This window comes from Mauremys mutica, chromosome 3 (assembly GCF_020497125.1).
Source record: "Mauremys mutica isolate MM-2020 ecotype Southern chromosome 3, ASM2049712v1, whole genome shotgun sequence".
NCBI classification, from domain to species: Eukaryota; Metazoa; Chordata; order Testudines; family Geoemydidae; genus Mauremys; species Mauremys mutica.
In genome coordinates, this window is record NC_059074.1 from 114,709,193 (window position 1) to 114,726,257 (window position 17,065).

General features: G+C 40.3%; 1 protein-coding gene across 5 annotated transcripts in view; it reads left to right on the forward strand.

The window, feature by feature from the left end:
• ESR1 (estrogen receptor 1) overlaps positions 1 to 16,526 on the forward strand; it is a 285,513-nt gene extending 268,987 nt beyond the window's left edge. For all 5 annotated transcript variants that reach the window (XM_045011673.1, XM_045011671.1, XM_045011672.1 and 2 more), the window contains 2 exons: positions 10,634 to 10,817; positions 12,128 to 16,526. In XM_045011673.1, coding sequence (XP_044867608.1) covers positions 10,634 to 10,817; positions 12,128 to 12,359 — 416 coding nt within the window. In that variant the 3' untranslated portion in view covers positions 12,360 to 16,526. The remainder of the gene's footprint in view (positions 1 to 10,633; positions 10,818 to 12,127) is intronic.
• Positions 16,527 to 17,065: the final 539 nt, after the last annotated feature.

The following is a 17,065-nucleotide window of genomic DNA, read 5'->3' on the forward strand; positions in this document are numbered from 1 at the left end:
ACAAGGCTCTGCTCCCAGAAGTGATTACAGAAAATTGGCACCACCTATGTTAAAAATATATTTAACACTATTATAAATGCTGGAGGTGAAGCAGGGTTTGGGGGGCTGGAGGCTGATAGCTTGTGATCTGCATGTAATAACCTCATGACCTCTTGAGGGGTCACAACTCCCAGTTTGAGAACCCCTGCTCTAGTTCAAACCAGCAAGTAACCTGTGGCCCATGCTGTAGTGGAAGTTGGTAACCTCCTAAGTACTCTACCAATCTGTCCTGGTGGAAAGTTCCTTCCTGACCCCATATATGGCAGTCTGTTAGACCCTGAGCATGTGGGCAAGACCCATCAGCCAGACACCTAAATAGAATTCTCTGTAGAAACTCAGAGCCCTCCCCCTCTAGTGTTCCATCTACGGTCATTGGAAATATTTGTGAATAACAGTTGTAGATGGGCCATGTGCCATTGTAAGCAATCTCAACCTTCATAAACTTATCAAGCTCCATCTTATAACTTAGGTTTTTTGTACCCACTGTTCCTCTTGGAAGGTTGTTCCAGAACTTCACTCCTCTGGTGGTTAGAAGCCTTTGTATAATTTCAAGCCTAAATTTGTTTGTGTCTAGTTTATAACCACTTGTTCTTGGCCAATGCTGGAGCTTAATTTAAATAACTCCTCTCCCTCCCTGATATTTATCCCTCCGATGTATTTATAGAGAGCAATCATATCTCCCCCCAGCCTTCATAGAATCACAGAAGATATGGGGTAGAAGAAACCTAAGGAGGTGATCTAGTCCAACCCTCTGCTCAAAGCAGGACCAACCCCAACTAAATCACCCCAGCCAGGGCTTTGTCAAGCTGGGCCTTAAAAACCTCTAAGAATGGAGATTCTACCACCTCCCTAGGTAACACATTCCATTGCTTCACCACCCTCCTAGTGGAATAGTTTTTCCTAATATCCAACCTAGACCCCTCCACTTCAACTTGAGACCATTGCTTTTTGTTCTGTCATCTGCCACCACTGAGAACAGCCTAGCTCCATCCTCTTTGAAACCCCCCTTCAGGTAGTTGTAGGGTGCTATCAAATCCCCCCTCACTCTTCTCTTCTGCAGACTAAATAAGCCAAGTTCCCTCAGCCTCTCCTCATAAGTCATCTGCCCCAGCCCACTAATCATTTTCCTTGTTCTCCGCTGGACTCTCTTCAATTTGTCCACATCCTTTCTGTGGGGGAGAGAGGGGGGCAAAACTGGACGCAGTATTCCAGATGTGGCCTCATCAGTGTCAAATAGAGGGGAATAATCACTTCCCTCAATCTGTTGGAAATGCTCCTACTAATGCAGCCCAATATGCCACTAGCCTTCTTGGCAACAAGGGCACACTGTTGACTCATATCCAGCTTCTCGTCCACTGTAATCCCCAGGTCCTTTTCTGCAGAACAGCCACTTAGCCATTCAATCCCCAGCCTGTAGCAGTGCATGGGATTCTTCTGTCCTAAGTGCAGCCTTCAGTTGGTTAGGCTAAACAAGCCAAGATCTTTACATCTCCCTTCATAAGGTAGGTTCTCCATTCCCCTGGTCATTCTAGTTGCCCTTCTCTGCACATTTTTCAGTTTGAATTCATCTTTCTTAAACATGGGAGATCAGAATTGCACATAGAATTTCAGATCAGGTCTCATCAGTGCCTTGTATAATGGTACTAACACTTACCTATCTCTACTGGAAATACCTCACCTGATGCATCCTCGGTTTGTATTAGCGTTTTTCACGGCCACATCATGCTAGCAGCTCATAGTCATCCTGTGATTGACCAATGCATCCAGGTCTTTCTCCTCCTCTGTTGCTTCCAACTGATACATCCCCACTTTATACCAAAAATTCTTGTTGTTAGTCCCTAAGTGTATGACTTTACACAATTAAATTTCATACCATTTCATTTACTCCAGTTTTCAAGGTCATTCAGATCTTCTTGTATGATATTTCTGGTCCTCCTCCATCCTGGCAATACCTCCCAAATTTGTGTCATCCACAAATTTTATTAGCACATTATTGCTTTTTGTGCCAAGGTCATTAATGAAAATGTTAAATAAGATTGGTCCCAAGACTGATCTTTGAGGCACTTTATTTGCAACCTCCCTCCAGGCTGACAGTTGATCTTTCAGTATGACCACTATACTCTCCCCTGTAACCAGTTCCTTACCCTCCTTTCAAGTCTCATATTAACCCCCATCTTGTCTAATTTAATTAATAATTCGCTTGTGGAACTGTATCAAATACTTCACTGAAATCCAGGTAGACTAGATCTACTGCATTTCTTTTGTCTTGAAAATTGGTTTTCTTCTCAAAGAAAGAGATCAGGGTGGTCTGGCATGATCTACTTTTGTAAAACCGTGTTGTATTTTATCCCAGTTACCTTTTACCTCTATATTCTTAACTTCTCTCTCTCTCTCTCTCTCTCTCTCTCTCTTTCTCTCTCTCAACATTTTGTTCTAAAACCTTCCATACAATTGAGGTCAAACTAACAGGCCTGTAGTTTTGCAGATCACTTTTTTCCTTTCTTAAGTATAGGTACTATATTTGCAATTCTCCAGTCATAGGGTATGACCCCCAAGTTTAGGGAGTCATTAAGATTCCCTACTATTAGACTAGCAATTTCATGTGCCAGGTCCTGTAATATTTTTGGATGGAGATGATCTAGGCCTCCCAATGTGGTCCCATTAAGCTGTTTGAGTTTGGCTTCCAACTCAGATGTGGTGATTTCTGCTTCCGTATCCTGGTTCCTATTAGCCTTGTGCCACTGCCCCCATAGCTGCTCATTACCCATTTAAAAAACTGAGGCAAAGCATTTGTTGGGCCATACCTAGATTATCTTTAACCTCCACTCCATCCTCAGTATTTAGCAGTGCCGCTGCTTCTTTCTTTGTTTCCTTTTTATTTATATGGCTAAAGAACCTTTTACAATTGTTTTTTATTTCCTTTGGAAGGTCTAGCTCAGCTTGGCTTTTGGCAATTCTCACTTTTTTCTGATGCTTTCTGACCTGCAAGAGACAGTTTTCCTTGCTAATCCATCCCTTCTTCCATTACTTGAAGGCGTTTTGCTTTCTCTTAATAACCTGTTTGAGATGCTTGTTCATCCAGTTTGGTCTGCAACCTTTCCCTACGATTTTTTCTGCTTAGTTTGGGATGCAGGGTTGCAGAATGTTTTGTCTGTTTAAAATTAGAGAAAATAGACAAATGTTTATTTTAAATGCAAGCTGAAGCATACAGCAATATTCTAAAGTCATAATGTTAATTTCTGTTAAGAGGTTCTACTCCCAAAAGTGATTATATAAAATTGATACCACCTTACCTAACAGTGTCATTTTTAGTCAGAATCTAAAGTAACTTTTGAATAATGTAGAGTTCTGGTAACTGTGGGGTCAAAACAGCCATGGGGGAGCAAACTGGATTCTGTTGTAAAGTGTATAATTATCACAATGGAAAATTAATTTCCAGTGGTACCGGACCACACTCTTATTCTACTTAACCTTAGAGTCTCCTACCCTTCTCCAGGTTATGCTCAAGGTGAACACAGGTTAGAATCCCAGCCTTCTGACTGACTCCCAGGCTGCTTGGGCACTGGCAGTACTTCTCAACAAGTGCTGGGTGGAGAACTGAAACTCTGTTTCACAGATGTTTCTGAAAAATTGGTTTGGTTCCAATTTTGGGACAAAAAACAAAAACTTCAAAATTCTCAGTGAGACAGAAATCTGAAAACTGTTTCATTGCAAAAAAATCAAATATTCATTTTGATTATTTCATTTTGAAATAGTTTACAAACTCTGCAAAAAAAACCCCCAATGATTTGAATTGGATTGGGGAAAAGGAGCTGTTTTGTGTGGCATGCTTACCTGAGCAGCTGTAATGGGTCCTCTATGCCTTTGATAACTGTTTAGAAGGTCACTTAGGGTGGTTGTGAGATACCAGCCAATAGTAGTGTGACATCTTGGTTGCCCCTACTATGAATAGTTTGGAAGGGAGTTCTGAGGCAATTTCTACATGGGAAATCAGCTCTACGGTGCCTCATGTGTATCCCCACAAATCTCAGCCCAGTGTGGTTTTTAATGCATTTACCAATAACTTTAGCCACACCATTTGTCAGTAATTATCACAGAGTGCATCTGAAGTAACACAGTTATTCGTCATACTTTAAATTGATATGGCAAATGTAATTATCAATGTGATAAATGGAAGATAAAATGACAAAATATAAAAGTCTCTTCATAAATGCAAAACATTTTAATACTTCCTGAAAATAAAAAAGATCTGTGTAAGTGATTATCATGGCAATTATGATCATTTTTAGCCAATATTTCTTGTAAATCAACAATATGCAATTATGATTATCCTCTTTGCATATTGTTGATTTAGAAGAAATATCTGATTTAACCCTAGAAAATGATTACTACATCATTTACGTTTTTCATTCCATTTATGTTTCTTGTCTGTTTTGTTTGACCCACACTTTGAAGTGTCCTTGTTCTGTGATTGGAGTTTAGCAAGTTGAGTGTTCCAGGTGCAATGCCATTTAGCCTGGCAATAGCAGGACTTGCTTAGAACGTGTCCTTGCCAGAACTTGCCCACCGTGCTTTGTGGTATCTATCTGGCTTTTGTTATAGAGGGTTTTGTTTTCTTCTTATAATGGGGAAATTGTACAAAGCTAAGAAGTGAGTGCACTTGGATCTATATAGTCTGTGGTTGATGTATTCTTACCTCTTGGGTGTCTGAGCAAAATAACTGTAATAAATCTCCCGTCCAGCATGCACTATTGAAAAACGAATGCAAAGTTTTTATTCTGTATGTGGTGGTGTGCTATTAAAGAAACATTTTATTGTAATGATTTTGGGACGGCATGGCTGCATTACACACTCAGCACTGAAGAGAACAACTCTGCAGCCTTCAGAGGGAGAGAGAGACACACAGGGCTAGCAGCATATGCTGTGTGTCCTTTGAAAATATATGTAGCAAAACTTCATACACTCCCCCTACCTCCTAGTTGGGCTGTGAGATATCAGAACTTTAATCAGGTCCAGGAATGAATATTGCCCAGAATTCACCTCAGGTCAATGTCACTTTTTTGTGGATGGTTTAGGTCCTCTTGTGTGTACACATTATGGTTCATTTGTTAATTACACGATCACAAACTGTTTTTTCTACAGGCCCCTACCTCATTCAATGCATAGGATGGCCAGTGCTGTGGGAATGAATTAGGGTTGTATAGAGAATGACTGTGGTATCTGTAGGACTCCTGTGGCTTGTTTCTTGCAGGAATGTGTGTAGAGAAAAAGGTAATGGGCCACAGAAAGAGAAAGGATAACATTGTGGTTAAGCTCTTGAATGCCACCCTGAAGAATTGGATTATATCCCTGCCTCTGCCACAGAGTTCTTGTGTGATGCTGAGAAAGTCTCTTAAACCAAACTTTTCCCAGGTAGTCACAAACTGTTAATTTTATGGGTGCCTAACCTGAGACTCCTGGGCCTGATTTGCAAAAGTGCTGAGCTCTCGCAACTGCAGATAAATTGAGTGAGAGCTGCAGCTCCTTAAAACCCCTTGCAGTATGGTCTAAGGAATGAACATGGCTTAGGAGAAAGGAGGCTCTGTGTTTGAAACCTAGGCAAGTCACTTTGCATTTCAATTTCCCCATCTATAAAATGGGGTCATAGTATTTCACCCACCTACCTCACAGGGGTGTTGCGATGATGTATTAATAAATAACTGTACAGTGCTGAAAACATATAAAGTGCTAAAAAATGCTAAGTACTCTGTGAAAAATCAGGTTTTCAGTGTCTCAAGCTGGCTGCCCAGTGATTGAGCCACCCACAAAAAATGCTTGCAAATTTTGCCCTTAATCTCCCTCTGCCTCAATTCTCCATCTGTAAAAACTTCCCTCTCTCCAGGGATGTCATAAAGATAAATTAATGAATATTTGTGTTGCACTTAGAAACTACTATGGTAAGTGTAATAGAAAAAGAAATGAGTAATTCTGTACTCAGTGTGGATATTGTGTGGTAAATCATGCCTGTGGCCACACATTGAATGAGGAGGATAAAAAGAAATATTTTACAGTTAAGGTAATAATAATTGGAGATACACCAATCTCCTAGAACTGGAAGGGACCTTGAAAGGTCATTGAGTCCAGTCCCCTACCTTCACTAGCAAGACCAATTTTTGCCCCAGATGGCTGCTTTAAGGATTGAACTCACAATCCTGGGTTTAGCAGGCCAATGCTCAAACCCCTGAGCTATCCCTTCCCTCCCTTACCTCATTCCATGTATGCAGAAGGAGATGGGATTCCTGTGGAAAATATGCAGAAAATATACAGCTATTATATTTGGAAAAATAACCTATAGAAAATACACATGAATCTCACATAGCAAAAGCAGATGAAAAATGCACACAAAAATCTTGGAAAAACTTATTGAGAACCATGTTACGCAAATTACATATACATGGAACAAACACAATTGATCTCAAGAGGAACTAAATGTGTTTTCAGCCAATTTGAATTAGCCATATTTAGCCATAAATATTTAAAATCAATCTCAAATCTAATCTGTTAAATTGCATTTCTAAGGTGTTGTGTAGATTTACTGCACCAGATAAATGGTTTTTATTAAGTCTAGAACACTTTCCTTTCCCTGAAATTTGTAGTGCATGGTCATATTAGAGTATCAGAGGGGTAGCCGTGTTAGTCTGGATCTGTAAAAGCGGCAAAGAGTCCTGTGGCACCTTATAGACTAACAGACGTTTTGGAGCATGAGCTTTCGTGGGTGAATACCCACTTCGTCGGATGCAAGTCATATTAGAGAATATTGAGATTAATTGTAGACATATAGGGCAGGAAGGGACCTCAAGAAGTCATCAAGTTCATCCCCCTACGCAATAGCAGGACTAAGTAAATCTAGACCATCCCTGACAGGTGTTTGTCCAACCTGTTCTTAAAAACTTCCAATGATGAGGATTCCTTGATGTTATCATCATCTGCTATCTAATTCCACAATTCCTCCATCACCAATCAGATCTCTGTCCCTTTTCACTGTTTCTTGTAACTTCTTTCTTTCCCTGGCCTTAATCAGAAAAAAAATAAAAGTGGCTTTTTTTCTTAAAGCCTCTCTCCTTCTGTATGGAGAAGTGAGAGTTTATATTTGCACTGCAAGATACACTATATTGATACCATTTGTGATTTCTCCCAAGATACCATGGTGACAGCTTGTCTCTTATAACTAGGACAGTACTGCGGTTTCAATAACAAAACAGAATCTGTCCCTCCAGGGCTGCAGAAAATGAAATAAACCCTTCAGCTGCAAAACAAAGCTGTATTTTGAAAAGCACATTCAGTTCAGCTGTGCAGTGCTTCAAGGGCTCTTCCTTACCATTGGGGTCAAGGAGAACAAGCACCAGAAACACAAAGGCAGCAACATAATGCCGGACTTCTTGCTGTTGGATTTGATCTGATAAAAGGATCAGTGGTATGTGGCAAAGTGATCACCCTTTCTCTCTGGAAACCAATGTGGTGTTATTTCTGTCAAGGCAGAAATTAATTTAATTGGTTTGCCCATGGAGACTGACAGAACTGAGTTAGTTGTATGAATACTTCAGGGAGAGTACTATACAGTCTTAAAACCACATGGTGGATGGCTTCATGAGACATCATAACCACCTGTTGTTCTTTTCCATTGATATTGTGGTTTTTAAACATCCTTTCCCACTGAGTCTTTCTTATATGTCAGTGGTTTCCAACCTTTTTTCATTTGCAGACCCCTAAAAAGTTTCAAATGGAGGTGCTGACCCCTTTGGAAATCCTAGACAGTCTGCGGACCCCCAGGGGTCTGTGGACCACAGGTTGAAAACCACTGATCTAGGTCATTTTGTCTTGTGACAGCTGAAACATGCAGGGTGGGATGTTGCATCACCAGTAGTAGTCTTCAGATTCCAAGGCTGAACAGACACTTTACACTCCACTTGTGTGGCTCTAGAAAGGGTGAAATGGGCTTTCTCCTCAACAATAGCATCCAAAAAGTCTGTCATTACCATTGGCCAACAGCATATATGGTAACATACTGTTTAGCCCCCTCCACAAATTCATTTGAAGCACAGCTTTGCCTTATTGGCACAGAATGTGGGTCTTACCCTTGCAGTGGCTGTGGTTTTCCCTGTATCTCTCCTTCCATGATGTTCAGGATATTGGATTGTTATACAGATTTGGAAGAAAACAGTTTTGAAGGTACTTACTTAATCTTAGATTTTCTGCTTCAGCGCTTCAAGACAGCTTTAAGGCAGCCAGGACTTGCCTTGCTGAGCGAACTTTTCTGAAGGCAGCAGCCCTTCTTTCTGGTGATGAATAGCTAATATTTCTGTTTCTGAAATGCCTGCTCAGTGAGGAAAGGCAGCAGTAATCACCTGGGGCAGTGAGATAACCGACAACTGTCTTTCATTCAACATTTAATTAGTAGGGGTTGCCAATTGCCCAAGTCTTTGGGCATTTTGGGGGTGTTTGTTTTGATATTTTTAAACAAAGCTCTTCTATGGCTCCTCTGTTAAAGAAGTGTGAGACCTGGGAGCTCCTGGCAGGACTCCTTCCTTTTGAGAGGGTTTTAGAACTCTGAAACTAGGAGGAATTCCTAAAGTATTCATAACACATGGCAGCATCCCCTGGCCAAGCTGAGCTGTGCTGGTGCTATTATGGGACTATGAAAACATTTCCCACTAATGGATTAAGCCCAGTGAGTCAGAATTAAGAAATTAGTCCCTCTAGAATATTGCTAAGCCATAAAACCTATTAGTAGCATGGATGTGTGGAGGGTTGAAAATCATTTGGCTGAGAAAGGTCTAAGGGCCTTGTTCTCTTCAATGGAGTTGCTCCAGTCTGAAAAATGATATAGGACAAGCAGTCACTGCTTCATATTTGTAAAACAACTTCATAGCAATAGTCCAGTGCAGGCAAACAAATAAAAGGAAGAGCTGCGACTGCTGCCTTCCAGAGGCCACACTGTAATAGCTGTTCTGTTCTCTATCAGTAGGAGATTCTGATCTCACTTACTCTGGTGTAAATGCAGGGCCGGTGCAACCATTTAGGTGACCTAGGAGGTTGCCTAAGGCACTAGGATTTGGGGGGCGCCATTTTCTTCGGCGGCGACTGCGGCGGCCGGATCTTCGGCTGCCCTGGTCGCCGCCGGCATTTAGGCGGAGGGAGCTGGGGCAGGGGGACACGGGGAGGGCCGCCTGCAGCAAGTAAGGGGGGGGGACTCAGGGCGGAGGGGAGGGAGCTGCCACAGGGGGGGCGCCTCAGGGCGGGGGCTCGGGGACAGGGGAGGGTGCAAGGTAGAACTTTCGCCTAGGGCGTGAAACATCCTTGCACCGGCCCTGTCTAAATGCCAATGAAATCAACAGAATTACACTTATGATCATTATTATTATTATTATGATTATTTCTAATGGTGTCCATAGGAGCTCTAGATGCCTCTCAATACAGATAGAAAACCTGGTCCCTGTACCAAACAGCTAACAAATGTGAGGGACTAGGAGGTGACAAGACAGTAGAGGCGGGGACGGGAGTAACTTCAAAGAGATTACACAATTACTCAGTGAGGTGTAATACACAGCATGATGGAGCAAGGAAAGTGGGAAATTTATTATAACTATAGTAAATTGATCTCTTACCTGGGTTTAAATCTGGAGTAACTGAACTCGTAATCTGGCCCATTTTCTCCAGTTCCACTTGACTGTTTCTCCAGCTGCTGTCATCACTACTACACTGGTTTCAGATTGCACCAGTGCTATCAGTCTGCATTGAAAGAAATAGAAAACTGCAAGCGCTAGATTTTATTGTAGATTGTTTATGAAGGTGTGTGGCTTGGAATTTATAAAGAATAAAGTTTAGTCTTTCACAGACCCCACCCATCTTGTTTGAACAAGACAATAACTGATCTAATAGCATCACCTGCCTTGGGGAAAAAAAAGATTCTTTGAAATAACCAGAGACCGTAAAACATGGAGCAGGTGGGATTAAGGCTGCAGGGCAATTTTCCCTTTCAGTCACTTTGATTATCCCACATTATGTATATCTATGAGAAACACTTTTCCTCATGCAGAAACATTTTTATACCTTGTTTTATTTTAGGTACAGCATAAAGGACTCCAACCAAAGTGCCAATCAGTTTGCTTTCATCATATCCTCTTTTTGTGTGTGTGTGTGGGGGGTGGGGAGTTGGGTTGGTTTGTGCATGAAAGCCACCACCGTTTAATAATAATCTCTGGGAGCCGAAGCAGCAGGAGTAGAGGAGGTTTAACAAGAAAACTGATTATTTATTATTTCTTACTCATATTTGCAGTTTGGGTTGTATAATATTTTCTGAGTATACCCATTGTTTTGTTTTTCATCTAGACCAATGTGTCCACTCCTGAGTCTCACCATTGTCATTTTAGAGAGACTTCCATTCTTTCCTTAGCCATGTTCTCTTTAGATTGTCTCTAACCTCTTACTGCCAGAAGAGAACTAAGTTCACAGTGCGGTTGGCTCTCACGCCTCTTCTGACCTCTTAAGATACCTATCTATGAGACTGTAGCTGTGAAAATCTAATCTCTCTTTGTGTTGTCCCCACCCCCACCAGGTGTGTATACATTTCTTTCTAGCACCTTGAAATCTTTGGAAGAGAAGGAGCATATTCATCGTGTTCTGGACAAAATCACAGATACGTTGATTCATTTAATGGCCAAGTCAGGTCTTTCTCCAGATCAGCAACACAGACGACTGGCTCAGCTCCTCCTCATACTCTCGCATATCAGGCACATGAGGTGAGAGAGTACACATGCAGCCTTCTTGCATTGTACAAGGCAAAGGCACAAAATTCAGCATGCAGGGAAGGTTTTGCTCTGTTGATACAGCCAGACTCTGATAAACTCATGTTGAATAGTAACTTACTCCACAAGTGGACTTTTCCTTCAGAGACTACTTGTGGGGCAACATGCTAGTCAGTGTGAATGAGGGTGTCACAGTGTGGCCCATAATTCCGAAATACAAACAGCCCTTTACTTAATATCATGTGGGAGGGGAAACTGTCCCTAACGCTATTTGTTTCTTGTGCTCTTTATGGTTCCTCTGCTTCTGATGTCACTATACTGCAAATGGGTCTGATGGTGGAGGCAGGACCTGATTGTTGTTGTGTTATACACAATGTCTTACTCTGTTTATAACATACCGAGTAAATTGAAACAGTCTGTAACACCCCAGTTCTGCAACCCCTACTCACATTGAAGTAGGGGATTCAGACTCTATCTCCATGATTTTTAATAATAATTAACAGTTAGAGGTGATGTGTTTGAAGAATTTAATTTGCTCTTAATCTAAGCAAAAGGTCTATAAGATAAGAATGGCCCTACTGGGTCAGACCAAAGGTCCATCTAGCCCAGTGTCCTGTCTTCCGACAGTGGCCAATGGCAGGTGCCCCAGAGGGAATGAACAGAACAGGTAATCATCAAGTGATCCATTCCCAGCTTCTGGCAAACAGAAGCGAGGGACACAACCCTGATCAATTCAATTATTCAGTTCTTGAAGTGAAATTGGGCTCCTATACCTTATAGCTGGAGTGTTAGAAATCTGACAGTTCTAAACAGGAACTGTTTATTTTTCAGATGTCAAAGCACACTGATTGGTTGGTGAATGGAGTTATTGTTCCTTGATCCCACTACATAAGTAGCATTTAAAATAGTGGCAAGCGTCACTGAAGTTACAAATGTGGGTGGTGAAAGGGTTAATAACACTCCCTAATTTTTTTTCCTCCCAGAACTGATCTAAACGTTCAGGCAAAAGCCAGAGTGGTGGTTTGTTTTTGTTTTTGTTTTTGTTTGTTCTTTTTACTTTTGTAAACTTTAAGTTATTTTTCTTGTTATGGTAAGTCTGACAATCATTGAGTTGGTAGTTATGGGCTGGGTACACGATTAGCATTAAAAGCCAACACTTTGTGGGGGAAACTGTGATATCGTAGGTATCATTGTGTGGTAACTGTTGCCAGATGGTGGCTTTTTAATGGCAATCACTATAAATATTATGGAGAGTCATCTCATTATGGAGTGTCCTCTGACTGTGTTTTCATTGCAATCCACAGCAATAAAGGGATGGAGCACCTATACAACATGAAGTGCAAAAATGTAGTCCCGCTTTATGATTTATTGCTGGAAATGCTAGATGCTCACCGACTGCATGCCCCAGCAGCCAAAAATGCTCCCCAGATGGAAGAAGAGAATCGGAGCCAGTTGACAACTGCATCAACTTCATCACATTCCTTGCAGTCCTTTTATGTAAACAGGGAAGATGAGAATTTGCAAAATACAGTATGAGCGTTCACATGTTAAAAAAGCCTACAAGGTTCTGAGAATCCCAACAGCATACTACCTAGTTCATACATCACTTTAGCTAAATTGCCACACGTGTAAACACTCCAATAGGCACCAGTGATTTCCAGTCTGAGTGTTCATTGATCACTTGCTAAAATCCTTAATGGAAGAGGTTTTGTTATTACGGATGGCCTGCAAGGATGGGAGGCCAACTTAATTTGAACTGGCTCTTATTTACCCCGTACATTAATTAGGGTGAGGATTCCTGTAGCCTTTATCAGCCCAAGATTTTGGGCTTTGTTGACCGTTTGCTGGGAATCATTTGAGCCTGGGCCCGAGCTGAGTTTGAGTAATTGATGTTTCCACTGAAAGGTTGAGTGGCTCCAGGATGAGCCACAAGGAAGCCCCACTAAAGACAAGTTACATAGCTCAGATCTTGGTAGATTCTAGCCTGTCATATTTGCACCGTGACAAAGTACTCCTTTCTGAAAGTAATATTATTTTAAAATTTCCCTTACTGGCTGACATCAGCAGATGTTTCCCCCTTCATGAATACATAGAATTTATATCCAGTTGCGGTTATATCATCCAATGGCCATACTGGATTGAATGCACTCAATCTTCTCTGATCTCAGTCCGGGGGTGGGTAGTACTTTGATGGGAAGCCAGTTGGGAAACGTGTGCCTTTCTGTGGATGTATGCCATTGCCTTTAATATTAATAAGTGTTGTCAAACTCTATTGAACTCACCCATCCATTTATTTTGAGGAAGCTTTATGGCTTGTGTTATACAGGAGGTCAGACTAGATGATCACAATGGTCCCTTTGGGCCTTGGAATCATGAATGTATGTAATTCCCATTGATACTAATAGGAGTTTAAACCACTTACGAAGGGCATCTAATAAAGGGGAAGATAAACTTTAATCTTCCCTGTACTGGGTACCATTAAAAATTAGGCATTTACCACCCTTTCTAGTTCAGTTGATTGCAGTATCTCACATTCTAATTAAATGATCATTTCTAATGGTCCCCACTGCAACAAAAGTAGAACTCCTTGTATGCTGATAAACAACTTGCAGTAGGGAAGAACAGACATAGAGAGGGACAGTACAAGTGTATGCTGCAAGCCAAGGGCCTAATATACCCTCAGGCATGTGCATCTTGACCTCAGTAGAAGTTGGGGCGGGGGAAGGGGGGAAAGGATGGGAGGATGTATATATCAGAACACAGACTTTAGTTCTAAATCTGCAGGTAACTGCTAGCTGCATGTGTTGTATTTTTTCAGACTCCCTAGGAAGCTTGTGAGCTTTCAACTTGTGAAGCGCTTTCATCTCATCTTAATTTAACAACCCTCTTGCTAATGCAGATCACTAGTTTTGTTTCCAGTAGCCTCATTTTTTTGTGACTATGATAAAGCACTTGTCTTTGTGCTTATGCAGAGAAAGCATTGGTCTTTCTTTGCAATTCATTACCCAAAGGCCATTGGGGGCTCCTAAGTGCCGTGTCCAAAATGTACACATTTTTATTTCCATTTTATAGCAATTTTTTTTTGTTGAGAAAATCTTGGTGTACTGTAAATTATAGACATAAATAAGCAAAGGTGAAGATCTGAATGGGCCACAGGAATCTTGTACCTAAGTTTAAAAGACAAATGTCACCCAGTTGTAGCCCAGAGTTGCCCATCAAATATAGTGTGTTAACAACTTCCATGTTCTTTGTAATAAACTAGACAGAGCTCCTCTAAACTTCACATTATCTAAATTAATGGCTCCTTCCTTGGTTCTCCCAACAAATAAGCACACTGGGTCAAATTAATCCTTGGATGAATTTAAATAAATGCATTTGGGCCATGGCTGGCAACTGGAAACAGAGGGCCGGATTCTGATACTTTAGCCGTGGTGAGTAGCACCCTCAGCTGCAAATTGTCCCGCTGAAGTCAGTGAGCCTGCATATGGAATAAAGTGCTACCCAACATAAGGAAGGCTACCAAAACATGGCCCAGACTATTAAAAATTATTTGACAAATAGGGGTGCACACCAGCAACTTGGGATTCTTTGTTAGCCTTGGCCTTTGCAATAAGACCTCATTTAGTTCAAATGTACATTGTAACAAAAGCAGTGGGAGCCCAAGAGAGAAAAATAATGATTTCCCACAATACATACTTTTAACTCGGAGGCAATGTCTGTGATTGACATCATTAACTTGTTCAAAACTTAATTTTTTCTTTAAGAAGCACCTTAAATAATGTTATATATAAAAGATGCGTTGCTCACATATCAGACAATTGAATGTAGCCATTCAGTAAACCCAAAGTTGACAAAGTCTATAATACATAAAACAAAATATGTTTTCATATGCTTTTGAAGTACCATATCACATATGTAGTTATTTGTGCCTGAGGCTAACTGATTGTTAGCTTATATGATGATTATATTTCATATATACTTTTATATTTGCAGTAGATAAGCCAGCACTAACTGCGATACCTAGTGCTGGATATGAAAAAGAAAAATAATATCCTGTAGTGACTACATTTGAGAAGGAAAAATATTCAGGGAAGCTAATTATGCTTTTACCAACAATAATGGAGCAGATGAACTTGCTTTGCATAGCAAACCTGTTGCCATTCAAATAACAATCATTTTAAGACATTCAGGGCACATGTGAAAGTAGTAATGTGAACTTGCTCATCTGATGATGTCAGGGTTTCCAACAGAGTATGAACACTTTCCAACACTTCTTGTTTGTAGTGGACTTGATCTTGCAGACTTTGTCTCAGGTAAAACTCCTATGAAAGACAACAGGAGTGGTTCTGAAGTAAAAATAAAACAAACAAACAAAACAAGAGCAATTTCTTGGTGTTTGTGGTGACTTTCCTGATTTTTCCTTCTTGTACATTTAAGAAATTGGTAGATTAGAAAACATGTCACTAAGGAAGAAAGAACAAATAGCTTACATTTCTACTGATAATGCAAGGTCAGTATGTTTTGCAGTGGAAGCAGTAGGTCTCATACTGGAGTCATGATCTATTTCAATAATTGATTACCGGTATTTTAATTCTTAAAGAGCTGTGCCAAAAATGAAACCAAACATCTAAGAATTAGAACTCTTTCCACCAAAATCCTGCCCCACTGAAGTCAATCTAACCACAGACTTAAATGGGAACAAGATAAGTCCCTGTTCTTGTATATATATATATCCTGCTTTTAAAACTAGGCTGCAACCCAATTTAAAACTAGCAAGATTGTGTGGATGCAAACACTAAGATAGTGACAGCAGAATTAGTGTGATCAATTACTCTACATTATGTCAGCTATTTTGAAAGCTATTTACAAATATATTACATCTTTACAAACTGAATATTTTTGTATTTACGAAGTTAAGACCAGGTCTTAATGCATAGCATGCGTAGCTAGTACCCAAAAATATACCACAATTTCAGATTGCCTTCAGTGATTTAAATTTTGGGTACCAAAAATTCATATTTCATTAAAAACCTTTTCTTTCTACTTGCATTCTATTTTTTTTATGTTTTAATTCAAATGTAGATATTTTTTATGTCCTAAAGGTTGTTTTCTAAGTGATTGTTGCCTTTGTGAGGGCACTTCAAATTTTGCACTGTCTGTAAGAGATTTTTTTTTTTAAAAAAAAACTCATTTTTTGCATTCAAATGTGCCTAAACTTTTAAAGAAATATATGCTGCCATATTGCAATCCCCTCTTCAATGAGTGCTCTGTATCCCTGTGCATCTCCAATAAGTAATCTGTTTTCATTAGACAGTGACCATCTGAGAGTGAAAAGAAAGAAGTTGCTAGTCACAAAGACTTGCATTAAAAAGCCACTTTTTATGCTCCCTTATTGTGTGTGTATATATATAAAAAAGAAGCTTCTTTTGTGCACTACCTATTTTTTCATTGTAGAGCCCTTTCTTTAGTACCAGGCTCAAGTGCCATAATGTATTTGTTGGATTATTCTGCTGATGCGTATACTGTTTTTGACGTCTTCTTGTTTTGTTAAAGTTTTGCTATGTTACATGAAACACACATGTAAACCTCTTTTGCACCTTGAAACGAACGTTACAAAAGACTTAAAAAAAAATCCAGCAGCATACTTGACCTGTCCAAGATTTTCTCAATCTATTTGATGTCAAAATAAAGAATTAACTAAAACAAGGTCTGTTGGATAGTTTTTAAAACTGCTTTTTCTGCTTATTGCCTCTTGATGACTAGCTAGATGATGGATAATCATTTAGAGTTATAAAAAATGTCCCTAGTGCATTTGTCTAAGGCTAGAAAGTGCATTTGCAAAAAACATGGAAGTTTTGCCTTCATTGCAGGGAGAGAAAAGACCTCTTGAATTCTCCCATGGTAGTACCCACTTCCAAAGACCGTGCATTGCCTGTGTGCATGTATGTCTGTACCTGTTGAGTCAGGGCTCCTGCCAGAGCATGGATGCTCAACCTGCTGACTGCAGAGTCCTAAAATGTGGCTATGGGCTGCACCATTTATGAGCAGTTGGAGGCTGAAGAGAAACCCTTATGGCCGTAAGTCTTTTGTCTTTTTTTTTTAAATGTGACTCTGTCATTAGATTTCACTGAATCAGTCCTTCATGTCACAGGGTTTGGGCAACTTCCCTGCACAGCCACTCACTTAGCAATGTGCGGCACTCTCTCCTTTTCCAGAGTCAACAGGCATGACTAGACTAATCA